This window comes from Miscanthus floridulus, chromosome 15 (assembly GCF_019320115.1).
Source record: "Miscanthus floridulus cultivar M001 chromosome 15, ASM1932011v1, whole genome shotgun sequence".
NCBI lineage: Eukaryota > Viridiplantae > Streptophyta > Magnoliopsida > Poales > Poaceae > Miscanthus > Miscanthus floridulus.
In genome coordinates this window covers 10,438,206-10,455,425 of record NC_089594.1, presented here as the reverse complement: position 1 = coordinate 10,455,425, position 17,220 = coordinate 10,438,206, and the positions used below count along the sequence as shown (strand labels likewise).

General features: G+C 45.8%; 1 protein-coding gene and 1 pseudogene across 1 annotated transcript; both read right to left on the bottom strand.

Annotated features, from left to right (window-relative positions):
• Positions 1–454: 454 nt before the first annotated feature.
• On the bottom strand, positions 455–10,092 carry LOC136506979 (probable WRKY transcription factor 62; annotated as a pseudogene).
• A 1,130-nt stretch (positions 10,093–11,222) lies between these two features.
• Positions 11,223–12,118, bottom strand: LOC136506423 (E3 ubiquitin-protein ligase MPSR1-like). Its single transcript, XM_066501343.1, has one exon. The coding sequence runs from the start codon at positions 12,075–12,077 to the stop codon at positions 11,433–11,435; it is 645 nt and encodes a 214-aa protein (XP_066357440.1). The 5' UTR covers positions 12,078–12,118; the 3' UTR covers positions 11,223–11,432.
• Between the last annotated feature and the right edge of the window lie 5,102 nt (positions 12,119–17,220).

The following is a 17,220-nucleotide window of genomic DNA, read 5'->3' as shown; positions in this document are numbered from 1 at the left end:
GATTGGTGGGATTCTTTCCAGTATGGACGTCCCAACAATGCTCCTGCTATCACCTAGCAGGAATTCAAGGACAATTTTCGGTCTTATCATATCCCTGATGGACTCGTGGAATTGAAGCAGGAGGAATTCAGGTCCCTCAAACAAGGATCCATGACTGTGGCGGAGTATCGTGACAAGTTTGCTCAACTGTCACGCTATGCTCCAAATGATGTGGCTGAGGACAAGGATAAGCAACGTCGTTTCCTCAAGGGACTCTATGATGGACTATAGCTTCAACTGATGTCCAACACCTACCCTAACTTTCAGTCATTAGTGAACCGCACTATTGTGATCGACGATAAGCGCAAAGAGATGGAAGCCAAGAAGAGGAGGCTTCAAGGGCAAGCTTCTGGAAGTAACACCCGCCCGCGTGCATATCCACAGCAAGGCTTTCAACAAAGGAATCAAGGACCATCTAACTAGGGAAACCGTGGTCAGTATCCTCAATGTAATCAGTTCCAGCAATGCCCTTAGTACCAGCAACAGTATGGTAATCAGCGTCCCCCGCAACAGACTGGCAATCCGGCAACACGCCAGGGACCATCCCACAATGCTCCTGTGAAGAGTGGTGCACCCAATAACTCCAATGCCTGCTACTACTGCGGAGAAGTAGGTCACTATGCTCATCAGTGTCCTAAGAAGCAGAACCAACAAGCACCTCAGAACCAGACTGATAATCAGAAGTTCAACGCCCGACCACCTCACACTGCGAAGGTGAACTATGTGTCATCTGATGCAGCTCAGGAGACGCCCGAGGTCATGTTGGGTACGTTCAGCGTCAACTCTATCTCTGCTACAGTACTTTTTGATTCTGGTGCTTCGCATTCTTTTATTTCCCAAGCTTTTGTTAGAATGCATAGCATACCTTTGTGTGCCATGAAAAACCCCATACTAGTAAATTCACCGGGAGGTAGTATGCCGGCTTCGTATTGGAGTCCCTCAACTAGCATTTCCTTAAGGGGGTAGACTTCAAAGTGAAACCAATTGTGTTGAGAACAGCGGGAATTGATCTTATTCTAGGAATGGATTGTATGAAACAACATCGGGCAGTGATTCAGTGTCAGGAGAAATCTGTGGTTGTGACATCACTCAATGGAGATAGAATCTGTGTAGAAGTGGTAGTGCAAGCTCAGCCTACAGCCATAGTGAACCAGCTAGACGGTGAAGCCAATAAACAAGATCGTGTCATGGAGGAGTTCCCAGATGTCTTCCCCGATGACTTGCCAGGTATGCCACCTGACCGAGACATTGAATTCATTATTGAATTATTACCTGGAACTGCACCAATAGCTAAACGTCCATATAGAATGGGGGTTAATAAATTAGAAGAGCTTAAGAAACAACTAAAAGAGTTGCAAGAAAAAGATTTCATACGCCCCAGTTCTTCCCCATGGGGGGCACCTGTGATCTTTGTGGATAAAAAAGATGGTAGTCAACGGATGTATGTGGATTACCATTCACTTAATGAGGTTACAATCAAGAATAAATACCCTTTGCCTAGGATTGATGATTTGTTTGATCAGTTGAGAGGAGCCCATGTGTTCTCCAAGATTGATCTCCGCTCAGGGTACCATCAGCTAAAGATTCAAAACTCGGACATACCAAAGACAGCATTCACTACACGGTATGGATTGTATGAGTATACCGTTATGTCTTTTGGATTGACCAATGCACCTGCATACTTCATGTATCTGATGAATAAGGTGTTCATGGAGTTTCTGGATAAATCTATGGTGGTATTCATAGATGACATACTGATATTCTCCAAGACTGAAGAAGAACATGCTGAACATATAAGGTTAGTCTTACAAAAGCTTAGAGAACATAAGTGTATGCTAAGCGGAGCAAGTGTGAGTTTTGGTTGAAGAAAGTCTCTTTTCTGGGTCATGTTGTCTCCAATGGTGGAATAGCAGTGGATCCAGGCAAAGTGCAAGATGTATTGAATTGGAAACCACCAACCACTGTAAGTGAGATTCTTAGCTTTTTGGGATTGGCTAGATACTACAGAAGGTTCATTGAAGGTTTTTCCAAGCTAGCCAAGCCTATGACAGCTCTGTTGGAAAAGAATGCTAAGTATATATGGTCGGATAAATGCCAGGCAAACTTTGATGAGCTAAAGAAGAGATTGACTACAGCTGCAGTATTAATTCTGCCCGATTTAAGCAAGAACTTCTCTATATATTGTGATGCATCCCGTTTGGGCCTTGATGTGTGCTTATGCAAGAAGGAAGAGTGGTGGCATATGCATCTAGACAATTGAGGAAGCATGAGTTGAATTACCCTACTCATGACTTGGAATTGGCAGCTGTGGTTCATGCTTTGAAGATCTGGAGACATTATCTAATTGGGCATAAGAGTGATATCTATACAGATCATAAGAGTTTGAAGTATATCTTTACCCAATCAGATTTGAATCTGAGACTACGTCGTTGGTTGGAATTAATCAAAGACTATGACTTGGAAGTGCATTATCACCCGGGAAAAGCAAATGTCGTAGCTGATGCACTTAGCAGGAAGAGCTATGCTAATGGACTTGAGACGACAATTATGTCAGCAGAGTTGTGTGCTGAAATGGAGCATCTCAACTTGAGTTTTGTCACTAATGCAATGGAATTGGTGATAGAGCCTACTTTAGAGCAAGAGATACGCAAAGGTCAATTGGAGGATGAAAAACTTAAGGAGATAGCAGAGAATGTAGTGCTTGGAAAGGCACCAGGATTCAGAATGGATGAGAATGGCACTCTTTGGTTCGGAAAAAGGATATGTGTACCTAAAGTGAAGGCTATCCGTGATGCAATTCTGCAAGAGGCCCATGAGTCTATTTATTCTATACATCTCGGAAGTACCAAGATGTATTTGGATCTCAAGGAGAAGTATTGGTGGTATGGTTTGAAGAGAGATGTGGCAGAGTATGGTTTTGTGTGACACTTGTCAAAGAGTGAAAGCTGAGCATCAAAGACCTGCAGGGTTACTACAACCAATGAAGATTCCTGAATGGAAATGGGAAGAAGTTGGTATGGATTTTATCGTAGGTTTGCCCCGCACTCAAAGAGGTTATGATTCAATATGGGTAATAGTGGATCGACTCACCAAGGTTGCCCACTTTTTACCAGTCAAGACTACCTATACAGGTGCAAGACTAGCAGAGTTGTACATGGAAAGGATTGTATGTTTACATGGTGTTCCCAAGAAGATTGTGTCTGATAGAGGCACTCAGTTTACATCGCAATTCTGACATAAAGTACATAGGTCTTTGGGGACGAAGTTGAATTTTAGTTCTGCTTACCACCCGCAAACTGATGGACAGACTGAAAGGATCAATCAGATTTTGGAACATATGTTGAGAGCCTGTGCACTACAGTATGGTGATAGTTGGGATAAAAGTCTGCCATACACAGAGTTCTCGTATAACAACAGTTATCAGAAGAGTCTTAAGATGACACCTTTCGAGGCGTTGTATGGACGTAAATGTAGAACGCCTTTGTTCTGGAATCAGACTGGTGAAACTCAAGTGTTTGGACCCGATGTCCTTAGAGACGCGGAAGAACAAGTGAGAATGATTAGAGACAATTTGAGAGTGGCTCAGTCCCGACAGAAGAGTTACGCTGATACTCGCAGAAGAGAGCTGACTTTCGAAGTTGGTGATTATGTGTACTTGAAGGTGTCACCAATGAGAAGTGTGAAAAGATTCAATATGAAGGGAAAGTTAGCACCAAGGTATATAGGACCTTTTAAGATCCTAGAGAGACGTGGAGAAGTAGCTTATCAGTTGGAACTGCCTGAGAGTTTGTCAGGTGTGCACGACGTGTTCCATGTTTCCCAATTGAAAAAGCGTTTGAGGGTACCAGAAGAGCAGATTCCTTTGGAAGAACTTACTGTTAAGGAAGATCTTACTTATGAAGAGTATCCGATAAAGATCTTGGAAACTGCCGAAAGAGTTACAAGAAGCCGAACTATAAAGATGTGCAAGGTGCAGTGGAATCGGTATACAGAGGATGAAGCTACTTGGGAAAGAGAATAGGATCTGAGAAAGTCTTACCCACAACTGTTTGAGTAAGCAATCATCCGAATCTTGAGGACGAGATTCATCTTAAAGGGGGTAGAATTGTAACACCCAAAATTTGCCTCTTTTGAAAAATGGGTTTAAAATGATTTAATTCTGTATTTTGTGCTCATGAAATGTAGAAATAAATAAATTTCTCATGAATTTAAAATTTATCATAAAATAGTAACATATATGTGCATTCATGTCGCTGCATATTATTTTGTGGTGAATCCTTCAGGATTCCTGAGCACCACATGAATGCCATACGTGTAAGCCAAACATACCAATTGATTGCGACAAAAGATAAGGGAATTGCTAGTTATAAAGAAATTTCCCTACATGCAGAATAGCGTACAACAGTTCTTTCTCACATGTGCCACAGTTGGTGCACACACACACACACACAGAAAAAAAATCTGCCATAGAACCTGACTGCCGATGCTTCCAACAAATCTCAAAATTAAACGTTGAAACAGTTCCAACTCTTCACAGGTATACCTTAACCTTTTGATAGCATAAGCTTAGCTGGTACAACAAGGGGTGGATGAGCTTGACTACATAGATAACAGTTGGTGCCAAAAACCTGTGGCCACTCCGTCCACTATCAGCAGGCGCTTGTCCAGCAGGCATGGGAGTGATGATGAGTGGATGACAATGAGCGGAAGAAAACTTTGTACTGTGTTTCCAAAGATTCTAGTAGCACAGCAGGAAGGACAATTGGAGGTCGTCCCTTCTTCCTGGCCCAACCTTGAGGGTAGAAGGCTTTTGTAGGATTCTAGGCTATAGCAGCCCAAATATGTGATCTTTGCGTACATTAGCTCGCTTACCTACCCGCACAGGTAACTCAAGAACTTAACTTTTACATACACAATTTTATATACTAACTCCATCTTGAAATATAAGATAACCAAGAATTCAAAATATATCTCAAATTATAAAGGATTCTAGGCTCCAATCACATGCTACCTAGTTGCCATAAGTGTTTATTGTCAACCCAACCAATGAACCACCAGGCTCAAATATGGTAAGCATAATATCTCCCTACTTTTTAAGGGAGAGTCAACATGTGTCTTTTGCTTTCCTATAATATATTCCTTGGATACCTTATATTTCAGGATGGAGTGAGTATTAACTAGTAATAAAATATAATATTCCTCAAAAGAAACCAAAATATTCCAATTTAAGGATCATTGGCTTTTGTCATTATATCTCATATTTGTGTCACAGTGTGACATATGCATGCATGGTTATTCTTTTGGTTGCAGACTTCCAGTTAGTTTAACTGTATTTTGGACAAGGATGATGCCCACAACGCCCCTTTCTTCAATGGTCACAGCTCAAGATTCAGAATGACTTTGTCCATTACCCTTTGTGCCGTTTATTTAGAAAGTAACGTGTGCCATTACAAATGAATAACTCCTTACTCTCAATGACATGTTAGAGCTTAATTAAAACGCAAGAAGCATATACCTTAGTTTACTACTTCCCATTTGCTGGATAGCTAGACATACGTATATGCTAGTTGATGTAGTTTACAGAGTCATTGTCTTGCTTGGATCCCGTCAGGTGTTTGGTTATCTAGTGTTATAGTATTAGCAAGTCTGATGCAAGTAACAGCTATACTTATTGTGCACTGAACTCCCTCTATTCCCAAGAGATAAGCAAACTTGTGCACTGAACTCTATACTACCACTTCATGCATACATGTCCCTTTTCCAAATTCTGGTTGCAACATCAATTCCATCTACAACTGATCTCGTTTGCACGTGCAATGAGAGCATACACGACAAACTTGTGGCGGCTGCGGGGTCAACATACCCAGTTTATAAATACTTTCAATGATCATCAGCGGCTATGTACTTGTGGTTAGTTTGCATAATTATGTGTATAGTTGCTTGCTATTGCAATGCATGACTGAACATATGATTTCCATATTAAGGTTGTGCTGATATTCCGGAACGCGGCAATCACAAGGATACTCTATTGTGAGAATCCAATACCTTCAGACTGGTATCTGATTCTAACAAGATCAGACAAATTGAGTCTGTTTAATCTGTTGCTCCCATATATGAACACGCGGCAGGGATAGGCGTAGGAAGGCTCCCTGCTGCTGCACCATAGCGCTGCAGGGGCAGGCGTCGAAAGACTCCCCTGTCGCACTGTAGCCACGGCAGGGGCAGACGCCAAAGTCAGCCCTGCTGTCACATCTAGTCACTGTAGCAGCATGACAGCCTGACATGTCTGTGTACTATGATTAGATGATAGAGTTGTATATATAGTTTTCTACGGTAACTCAGTAAAGGGAGCGAGTTCAGTTTTGCTATCTCCTCTGCAGAGCTCCGGCCAACGCTGGTGCTTGTTGCTATGTGTGTGTGCGTTCTGTTCTTCCTCTCTTCTTCTATCTCTAGCCATAGTTTGTGGTCGGCAATGTTGGTGACTGGTCGGCTCACCCGTTTTGGAGATCCAGAGGCCAACAAGTGGTATCAGAGCCGTACAAGCGCCGTCGCCGGACTAACCGCTGGCGATGACGGACGGTTTGGAGATGGGCGACAGCAGCGGCGCTGCTGTGGCTGCCCAGCCACGACAGGAGGTCATCGTGCGCATGGTGCAGGAGGTCAGCGGCACCAGTTGGCCGACGCTGACTCGCACCAACTATGGCGAGTGGGCGGTGACCATGAAGATCAATCTCAGAGCCCGACGGCTCTAGAATGCTGTTGACAAGGGCACCGACAACGAATAAGACATGCCAGCGTTGGAGGCTATCCTCGTTGCTGTGCCAGTGGAGTACCGGGAGCCGTTGGGGACGAAGAACTCTGCTAAGGAGACGTGGGAGGCCATTGCAGCGATGCGCGTCGGTTCCGACCGTGCAAAGAAGGCGACGGCCTAGCTGCTGAAGCAGGAGTATGCCAACCTCAAGTTCAAGGATGGTGAATCGATGGAGGACTTCTCCCTCCGCCTGCAGTCGCTCATCAGCAAGCTAAGGAGCCACATCGTCACCATCAACGAAGAGGATGCGGTCTCCAAGTACCTACACCATCGACGAAGAGCAAGCATATCAACATCAAGTTCCACTTCCTCAGGGACTGTGTCGATGGAGGGCAGATCGTCTTCGAGTTCGTAAAACTGGTCAGCAAATCGTGGACGTCCTCACCAAGCCGCTCGGCCGTCTTCGGTTCACGGAGCTAAAGAAGATGATTGGCATGGAGGGGGTTCTAGGGTTAGCAGCAGGATTAGGAAAAGAATTGTTAAGTAATCTGCTGCTCCCCTGTATGAACGCGCGGCGGGGACAGGCGCCGAAATGCTCCCTGCTGCTGCACTGTTGTACCGTCTTTGTTGCTTTAGAGCCCTGTTCCTGCCTGTAGGCGCATCTGTAGTAGTTTCTGCATATGTAATCGATTTGGGCTGATTTGACTTATAAGACATGACTGAAAGTACTATTGATTGATTTGGTGTGAGAGAAAAATATTGTTCGTTGGCTGATAAGCCATGGCTTATAAGCCAAATACGACCAAGTGAACATGCTGTTAGTGATCTATTATAGATTTGCAGTATTATTAGGTTTCTGCACATGCACATGATTTAGTGATTAGTTTTTTTTCATGTGAACTTCATTCGCTGCTAACTCTAGTAACGAGTGAGCGCATGATAAGAGTCCAAGATCTGGTCTTGATATTATTCGTCACATGCATATGATTTTGTGTTGATTCCTTTCTTTCTGATGAACCTTGTTAATTCATCGATAATGATACGCCACATGCGTTCGTCATGTCCAGACAGACCGCTACGCGCGCTCCGCCCGCAAGCAATTGCTCGCTCCTGCCCACGCTCTTATCCACCTCACCCGTCGTAGAAGAGGAGGCAGGGGAGGCCTGTTCTTGCACCCCCATCCACCTCACGCTGTCTGCAGGAAGGGGAGGCTTGCACCACTGCAGTTCCCCACTAGGTAGGCCGTGACCATCGGCGATGTTGTGTTTTCAAGTGTTTTAGGCGTTTTTAGACATGTTGCAAGCCTATGTTTCAAGTGTTTCAGATGTTTTAGACTTCTGTTTCAAGTGTTTCATCTCGATGTTGCATTTGTTGCTATGGCTATACATGTATGTTTTTAAGCGTGTGTTTCAAATATTTTAGATGTTTTCAGACTTATGTTGCAAATGTTTCATCTAGATGTTGCAAAAGTAGATCTAGATATTGCATATGTTGCTATGGTTATACACGCATGTTTCAAGACCATGTTTCAAGTGTTTCATCTGTTTTCAGACGTATGTTGCAAGTGTATGTTCCGAATGTTTTATCTGTTTCAGACATATGTTGCAATTGTTTCATCTAAGTGTCGCAAAAGCTAATCTGGATGTAGGTTTGGAGGAAGCCTAAGCCCTCGGTGGTCCAACTGCTACCTCCCTGGTGTGGCAAAGATGGAGGCCGCGTACACGAGAGCAGCGAGGACGGGATGCCGCGGCGGATCGGCCGGGATGTGGAGCAGAATGGGAGCGGGCGCGGCGCATTGGGTGGGATGGGACATGGGCCTCCATGCTGCGTGTGTTGGGCGCAGGCGCAGGAAGCTCTGTCCGGACCGATGATGCCTCCAGAGCAAGGATGGGCGCGCGAGGCGTGCGTCGGGCGCGGGGCATGCATTGGGCGTGGGTCTAGTCGGGCGTCGGGCGCAGACGCCGGAGCAGCTAGCGTCCGGACAGAGGCGACATCTGGACGTCCGGGCGCTAGTCGCTCCTTTAATTCATACATCCTCAGGTGTGTTTTAAAAAAGAAAGAAATCAAAGAGTCCCAGAAGTACACCACCAAGGAGAGCTAGATGTCCCTTCAATTAAGAAGGAAAAATATACCTTGGGTGTTTTGATTTGTTGATGTGCTTCTGCCCGTATTTCCTCCACTGCCGTCCATCATAGCGTGGAACGGGCGTTTCAAGTGACATCGACTCAATAAATCTCCTGCTCGAAATTAAATTTGTTTGCAAATAAAAGAATCAAAATCAATAGAAAGCTTAATCCCATGCTCACATAATTGATACATATACAGAAGCATTATAAACAAAAAGAAAGCAGTAGTTTTACTCATCAATTGATGTTGGAAAATGCATGCATATCTTGAGCTGCTGATGACGCGGCTTAACAACATCCTCCTCCTCTTCACTCTCTTCTTGTCATCAACCAGCACATCATCTGGTTGAGCATCATCATCAGACTGATGACGCTGCAGCTCGGCCATGGCCTTGCTGGAGCAATCCAGTATGCTCTGGAACATCTGGACAACAAGCTCGTAGCGTTCGTCCGCCTGCTGCAGCGCAGGGAGGACGATGGCTCGCAGCTGTGTCACCAGAGACTGCTCCCTGGAGATCTCCTTCATCGCCGACCGGTGGTCGCAGTCACAGGCAAGAGAGTGGCGACCAGAAGCTGAAGATTGAGGAAGACATCTACAGTTGTCATGGTGGTAGTGGTGGTGCTTCATCTCTGCTAATTTCATTCTAGCTCAGCTCGATCTGGTATTCTGGTATCTGAACTGTAGCTTGTTCTGTAAACTTCAGGTTCCTTCAATCCCTTGTGTGTGCAGCTTTCGGAGAAAGAATGAAGGGAAGATTAAGCGATAAAGTTACTCCTAATCGGCTGTACTTATATATGGAGATGGCAACATAATTAACAACCAACTTGGGCAGAATAAATTAAATTCGGCTGTGCCTGCCTGCATGCGTAGGCAAGAGCGGAGTAGCGCATGGAGATGGACAGGAAGGACTTTGACTTGGCAGCTACCACGCACGATTACGAGATGAGTATGCAATTAATTAGATGCTACGTACAGTCCTTGTCAATGGCACTCCTGGCACTTGGATTGGCTAATTTCGTCGTAGTCAAGTCGTTTGTGTTCACCAGCTATTGCCTTCTCCCAAAACAAACAGGCCTGGTCAGTAAGCAGTCGCCTGCTCAGTTCTCACCTGACCTTTATTTTCACCTTTACTGTTCTGTCCTGAAATGTCATTCTCAGTCCCTTGGAATCAAAAGAACAAGTGCTCGATGGGGCATTGACCTGAGGTGTTTCTCCTTAAGAGCTAGTTTGAATAAGCAGGAATTGTTCATCTTAACTTCTGACCAGAAAAGTCCATTGTCTATAAGGGTGTTCTTTTTTGCATCCAAGTTCAAATATGAAATGAACCACAAATAATTGCATCCATCTCAGCACTATCTGCATACTCTGCATACTAGATGTAGGAAGACTAGCTAGAACTGGTTTCATGTAGATGGTTGTTATAAAAAAAATGTAGATGGGTGTATAGAGTACATTGCTTGAGCATCTTGGCTGGTTATATATAGAGTACATTGCTTAGAGGGCAAGGAGCTTATCCTAGATAAGGCAGGTGTCCTCGGACTAAAATCAATCATAATCTACCGTATATGGAGAAGGGGAAGTAACATAGGAATATCCAAATATACTCTAACACTAGATATTCAAAATATTCACATGCGACATATTAAGAGCTAATCATTCTGCTCATCATGTTTGACAGAAGCAGACTCATGTCAGCACAGAGTCGTCAGTCGTCACCCACTCGCCCTCCTAAGCATCATTTCCTGTAAGCTCAAAAGTTCCTCTAAATTTCACTGGTGCTATTTGTAGAAATGCTCGTTGGTCCACATTGTTGGTGACGTATTAACAATTCACTAATGGTTTATCCCATAGTGTATTACTTGTTCCAAGAGCACTGAATTCTTAATTGTAGTCAACAATGAGACATAATTTTCCAAATCATAGTGTACTAGCACATTTGTTCGTTTGTGCCGACCACATACATAGGGCTAGCTTTTGACATTATTTTCCATGAAACAGATCGAAGACCGAGATGACAAGGTGAAGTTGTTATTGTGATGATGAGTGATTATCAAGCAAGATGAAATCCTTTCAATTGAGTTGTTCTTGGTTATGACGAACAGGAGGCCAAGTGGTGGCGCTGCACCGCGTGTCTTTAATTTAGGTGTGTGTATATGTGTTGAAAACCTCTCGTCCATGACGAGGGAGAAGATCAAGCAGTGGTTCATGCCCATGTAACACTGGCGGTGAAGGGCGGACAAAAAAACATCAACAACATTTCCATTCATAACAAAAATAGCATGTTCGAAGCGAATTCCCACTTTCTTTTCCCATTATGTCAAAGCAAGTTTTAGACAGTAGTCAATAGCCATAGTAAGAAGATTGAGTCGACGCAAACATCGCTTCATTGTTTCCTCGCATGCATTTGCTAGGCGATGATTAAACCACGACTTATTTCTCCAACAAAATACAAGATGTACTATGCAGCTAACAACAGAACATCGAAGATTGCAAAAAATATATCAGACATTCAGACTCAGACGGACGGCACAATAATCGTCCCTTCTCCTTCCCTACTGACAGCCTGCGCGGGGAGCTGCAGATCAGTGCCAGCAGCGGGCGGCGGGTCCTGCGTCGACGCCGGCGCCACCTCCCCTGCTGCAGGCTCGGTGTGATCGGAGGGGAGGCGGCAGCGGCAGATGGGGCAGGAGTTGTGCACCTCCAGCCACGGCACGATGCAGGAGGAGTGGTAGAGGTGGCCGCACGGGAGCCTCCGCGCGGCGGCCGCGAGGGGGAGGTCCTCCTTGCAGATGGCGCAGACCGCGCCGGGCTCCGACACCTCCACCGTGGGCAGAGCCTCGATGGACGCCGCCGGCGCCGGCGCCTCGCCGGCGCCGCTGCCGCCGAGGACGACCCAGGGCGCGAACAACGCGGGGGCCGGTGGCATGGATATGATGATGGGACCACGACCACGACGACCCTGCCCTTCCTCCCCGCCGTAGGTTTGGTGGTGGATTTCGATGACGAGGTCGTCGTCAACATCGTCGTCCGAGGATGAGGACCGGTCAGTCGGCAGCAATAACTCCTGCGCCGGCGGAGGTGACGACGAGTCGGACATGGCCGGCCCTCTCGGTTTCGCTCTCACTTTCTTGGGGCCTCCGGCCGCCTTGTGTGGCATCATTTATCTTTGTTGTGCACTCGTGCAAGGGAGCGCCTGCTTGTTCTTGCTCTCGTCGTCACTCTCGTGTCGTCTGGTCTCTACGCGTGCAAGCAGCGCCAAAAGTAGTTTCCAAATTTCCTTTTCAGCTTAATTAATCACTTAATTATTAGGAGCCTAATTGCTCATTGACGCAATCCTCTATCAATCGCCTGTTTTCAGATAAGGGAAACCCTTTTCGGTACTCCCTGTCCGTGAATAAATAAATTACTAGAATTGACTTAAGTCAAACTTTTAAGTTTTGACTAAATTTATAGAAAAGCTCATCAAAATTTATGATATTAAATTAGTATCATTAGATATATTACATTAATATCGTTAGATATATTATAAAATATATTTTTATAATATGTTTATTTTATGTCTATATGTTGTTACTGTTCTCTATCAAGTCATTCAAACCTAAGATTGTTTGACTTGCATGGATTACAGAAATTAATTTATTTAGAGACAGAGGGAGTAAAACACAGTTTCAGCCTCTGCAATGAGTCGATATACGTGGCCACAAAAAAGGTGCTTGGTAATTAGGGATGAAAACGGTACGGATATTTTCCGACCGTATTCGAAACCGAATCCGTTTAGAGGGGTTGAGATCTGTCTGTATCTGAGTCCGGATATCCAACATCCGATACCGTATCCGTATCCGAATACTCAAATCGCATATTTATGATGTCGATATCCAATCGTATCCTATCCGACATAGTTGACACTATCCGTATTCAAATCCGAATCCGAACAGAAATATGAAAACAAATGTAATATCGGTGATATCCGTCCGTATCCGATCCGTTTTCATCCCTATTGGTAATCCACATAAGCTTGTAAGGGCAATCCCAATGCAGAAACCACCATAGTTTCTATGGACATTAATTATATTGTCATCTAAGCGTTTTGCTGAGGTGGCAATGTAGTTATTGAAGAGAGAGAGCAAAAATCATAGAAACCAGGTCTAAGTTAGAAACCATGTCTACACAAGAACCAAGACATTAAGGGATGTGATTGGTAGAGAATGGAGAGAGAATATATATGATTGGATAAAAAATTATTCTGTAGAAACTATCCATTGGAACCATGATTTCTATATGTAGTGTCTATGATAATTAATAGGTATAGAAACTATATGTAGTTTCTAGTATTGGGACTGTCCTAATCACCCTACACCTGGTATAATGACCATGTTTGGTAAGTTGTGGGGATAAGCGCGGCTTATTCCTAAGAAGCTACATAAATGTAAATACAGGGAATGAAAGCGGTGCCAAAATAAACATGTCATTTGGCTAGTTTCACCTTTTATTTTAGCCATAATTAGCTTATAAGTTGTTCCAAACAGACCCAATGATACATGAAACATAGTAATAAAAACACAAAACAAGAGTATCAGGCCAACTTAAGTAGTACCTGATCCTAAAATAGGCCTCATTGTTGGATATGTATATATCTAGGAGTCTAATTGTAAATATATTGATGGCCTTGTCGCTATATATACGAAAATTTACCCCTCCTTAATGGGTGTCAGGTGTTCTACTATCTCCTTCTATCTTTCTACATGGTATGAGTCGCCTAGGTTCTCTTTCTGCCTCTTCTCCGGTCCCTCTCCTCCACCGCACCGACGACCCCGGTTGCGTGTCCTCTACTCTAACCTCTCTCCCACGCCGCCAATTCCATAGCCGCGCATCCACCTCACCTCACGACGTCGTCTACGATCTCTACTCTCCTGTGTCGTCGTTCCTCGACCGCGCCAACACCGATCTTCCTCTGCTTCCCTGAGCGCAACCACCTACTGCGCACGGTTGTCATCTCCTCCGCACGGCCCTCTCCTCGCGCCGCCCAGGCCCGTGCGACTCTCTGTACGGCTGTCTCGGTGTGCGCGTTCTCTCCCCTTTGCGCCCGCGTGCTTTTCGCTCGCTCACATGCATCTCCGCCTCGCGCCGCGAGATCCTCTTCACGCACGACCCGGTCCGCTCCTCCATCGCGTCACGCCCGCACCGTGCGGATCACGCGTGCATGTCCCCTGCTCTCCTCCATCCCCTGCGTATCCTCCATCTAGCCACTGGACCCACTCGCGCGTCTTCAGCTCCCCTCATGCGTGTCCGCTCCTTCATGTGCGGCACTTGCACGCTGTTTTGCCCTCCCTGTCCTCTGCATGACCGCGCCTAACTGCACGGCGCCTTCCCTCCGCTGTGCGAATCCTATGTGCGACCCGTTCCCAGCCACTCTTTGCCTTCTCCCGCGCGCTGGCCTACGCACGCCTCTTCTACATCACGCGCTGTTGACTCCTTCCCAACCGCGCATCCCCCGTGAGCCACGCGCATCCTTTGCTCCGCTCGCGTCCCACTTCCCCGCGCTCCCACGTTCGCTTCCCTCCTTCCTTTGCTCCACGTGTGCAATCTACTCACACGTACTCCCTGCTCTCCCCATCCATCTTCTCCGCTCTTTAATGTTGACCACTCCTTCTACCTCTGGTCCTCTACCTCCCCAGCAGTTGCAGCACCCAACCTAGGGCGGCCATGGCATTCTTGGGCCAGCTCCACAGACTCTTGCGGCCTTCATGCCCACACAGGCTCATCATCCGCTGTGTACCCCACAATAGGTTGGCCCCTCGCCGTTCGAAGCCTCTCTGGATGCTCACACTTGGGTGCTCGACACTGGTGCTACATTGCATATGTGATATGTCCTCCTCGGATGGTATACTGCTCACTCATCTCCTCCCTCTTCTCCCTATATAATTGTGGGAATGGCCAATCCATTCTCATCCTCAGTCGTGGCACTTCCACACTTCCCACAACCGATGCATCCTTTTCTCTTAACAATGTTCTTGTTGCCCCTGCTCTAGTACGCAACCTCCTTTCGGTTCGTCAATTCACCCGCAATAACCATTGTTCTATCGAGTTTGATGCTCTAGGCTTCTCCATTAAAAACCTCCACACTAGGCAAGTGATCCATCTCTACAACAGTGATGGTGACCTATACACTTTCCCAACTATGCATGTCCTTGCCACTGCTGTACGGTCGAGATGGCAGACTAGAGGTGGGGGTGAATAGACCTTTCCAAAAATAATCACGTCGGCTAACCGAAACAAAATGTGGAATTAAAACTAGCGGTCTAGCCATGACTACACCCCTCTATCTAAGTTCTCAAGCACCTTAGAAAAGATACTAATCAAGTTACTAAGGTGCCGGGCTAGCTAGGGCTCACCTAATCAATTCTAGGAGTAAAGTCACACAATCCTATGCAACTAGTACTTCAAGCACGGGGGAGCTCCTACACAACTAGTATGCAAAAGCACAAAGCCTAAGCTCACTAGCAATGCTCAACAACAAGGCAACTAATGCCAAATTAGAGAGCTCAAATTCCTTAGCTACACAAACTAAGAAATGTAACTAACAAGGTTACTAAAACCAAATTAGTTACGCAAGGGTGCTATTTCTATGCTACACAAGCAAGCTACACAAGCTAACTAATTACAAGGGCAACTACACAAGCACAATATGTATGAAAATAAATACAAGCTTGTGTTGGAGAATTGCAAGAAGATGACACAGTGATTTTTATCTCGAGGTTCAATTGGTTTGCCACCAAGCTAGTCTCCATTGAGACAAGGTCCAAGTAGGTTGCCGCCGGTCCTCTTGCTAGTGGTACCCGCAAGTCACACTCTCCCACATGGAGTGCTTACCACAAACTCTAGCCCTTGACCCGGCCGGACCACTTGTCGCTCTTCACGTCTCGCTCTACTAGAGCAGCTCTTCGCGGCTCTCGCGGGGCGAGCACAACACCCCTAACAATCTTCTTCGGAGCACCGCACAAGCTTCCTTGCGTGCTTTGACGGATATCACGCCACCAAGCTGTCTAGGAGGTGGCAACCTCCAAGAGTAACAAGCACCACTAGCTTGTAACTCGAACACCTAGTGCCACTCTATGCAATCTCACAATGCAATTGCACTAGAATCACTCACTCACAATTGATTCGCACTCTTGCAAGCACAAGTGAGTTAGAGGGCTCCCAAGCACTCCTACACAAGCCATCAAGGCTCAAGGGTGCTCAGCCACCAGTCCAGGGCTGACTAGTGCTTGGTTTTATAGCCCCCAAGCAAATAGAGCCATTGTACCCCTTCACAGGGCACTCTGTGACATGACAGGACTCGCTGTTATAATCGACCAGACTCGCCTATACCAGGGTCCGGTCGCTAGGATCTCAACACATGTCCATCACGTTCGAAGTCGATCGTTGCCAACCAACGGCTAGTTCGCGCGTGCGCCCGCATAGCACTAACCGAACGTGCCTCTTCAAAGTGACTGGACTCTATGCCACTAGGTCCGATCAGGAAACAGAGAGTTCTAGAACATCAAAAACATGACTGGACATGTCCTATCGATGATGACCGGACTCGCTGCCGGGTCCGGTCGCCTTCTGTGCGCTTCTGCTCAACTGACTAGACTCTGCTTTCTCCTGTGACTATACTCGACTCTCCCAGCATCTGGTCACTTCCAGAGAGGTTCTAGACGTGACCGGACGCGTCCTGTCACAACTGACCGGACTCTGCCAGCGTCCGGTCGCAGCGTCCTGTCATAGAGTGGTCATCACTAGAACGACTATAACTCTTAGCTTCGATGATCTTGTACTTTTTGTAAAGCTTATGCAGAGGGCTACACATCCCATATGCACATTTGATCCAAAGCACAATGGAAAAACACATAATTCCAATCCAAGAACCATCACTTCTCTTTTTCAACTCAAGTTTCTCCAAAACTTCTCCAACTTCTCCTCCCTCGTAAATGTGCCAACACCACCACGTGTATGTGTGTTAGCATTTTCACAAAAAAATTCAAGGAGTTAATCACTTAATTCACCACATCACTCGATCCTAGCAACGATGCAAAGTTAGATCACTCAAGTGGCACTAGATGACCAATATGCAAACAAGTTTGCCCCTCTTGATAGTACGGCCATCTATCCTAAATCCAGTCATAAACTTCTCTACACACCTATGACTGGTGAAATGAAATGCCCTACAAATATACCTTTGCCTTCCATATTCCATTCTATCTCCTCCGGTGTTGATGCAACACATGCACCAACCATATCACAAATGATATGATCCACTTCAT

Coding starts and splice junctions, on each gene's coding strand:
- LOC136506423 (XM_066501343.1), bottom strand. CDS start 12,077: ATGATGCCACACAAGGCGGCCGGAGGCCCCAAGAAAGTGAGAGCGAAA.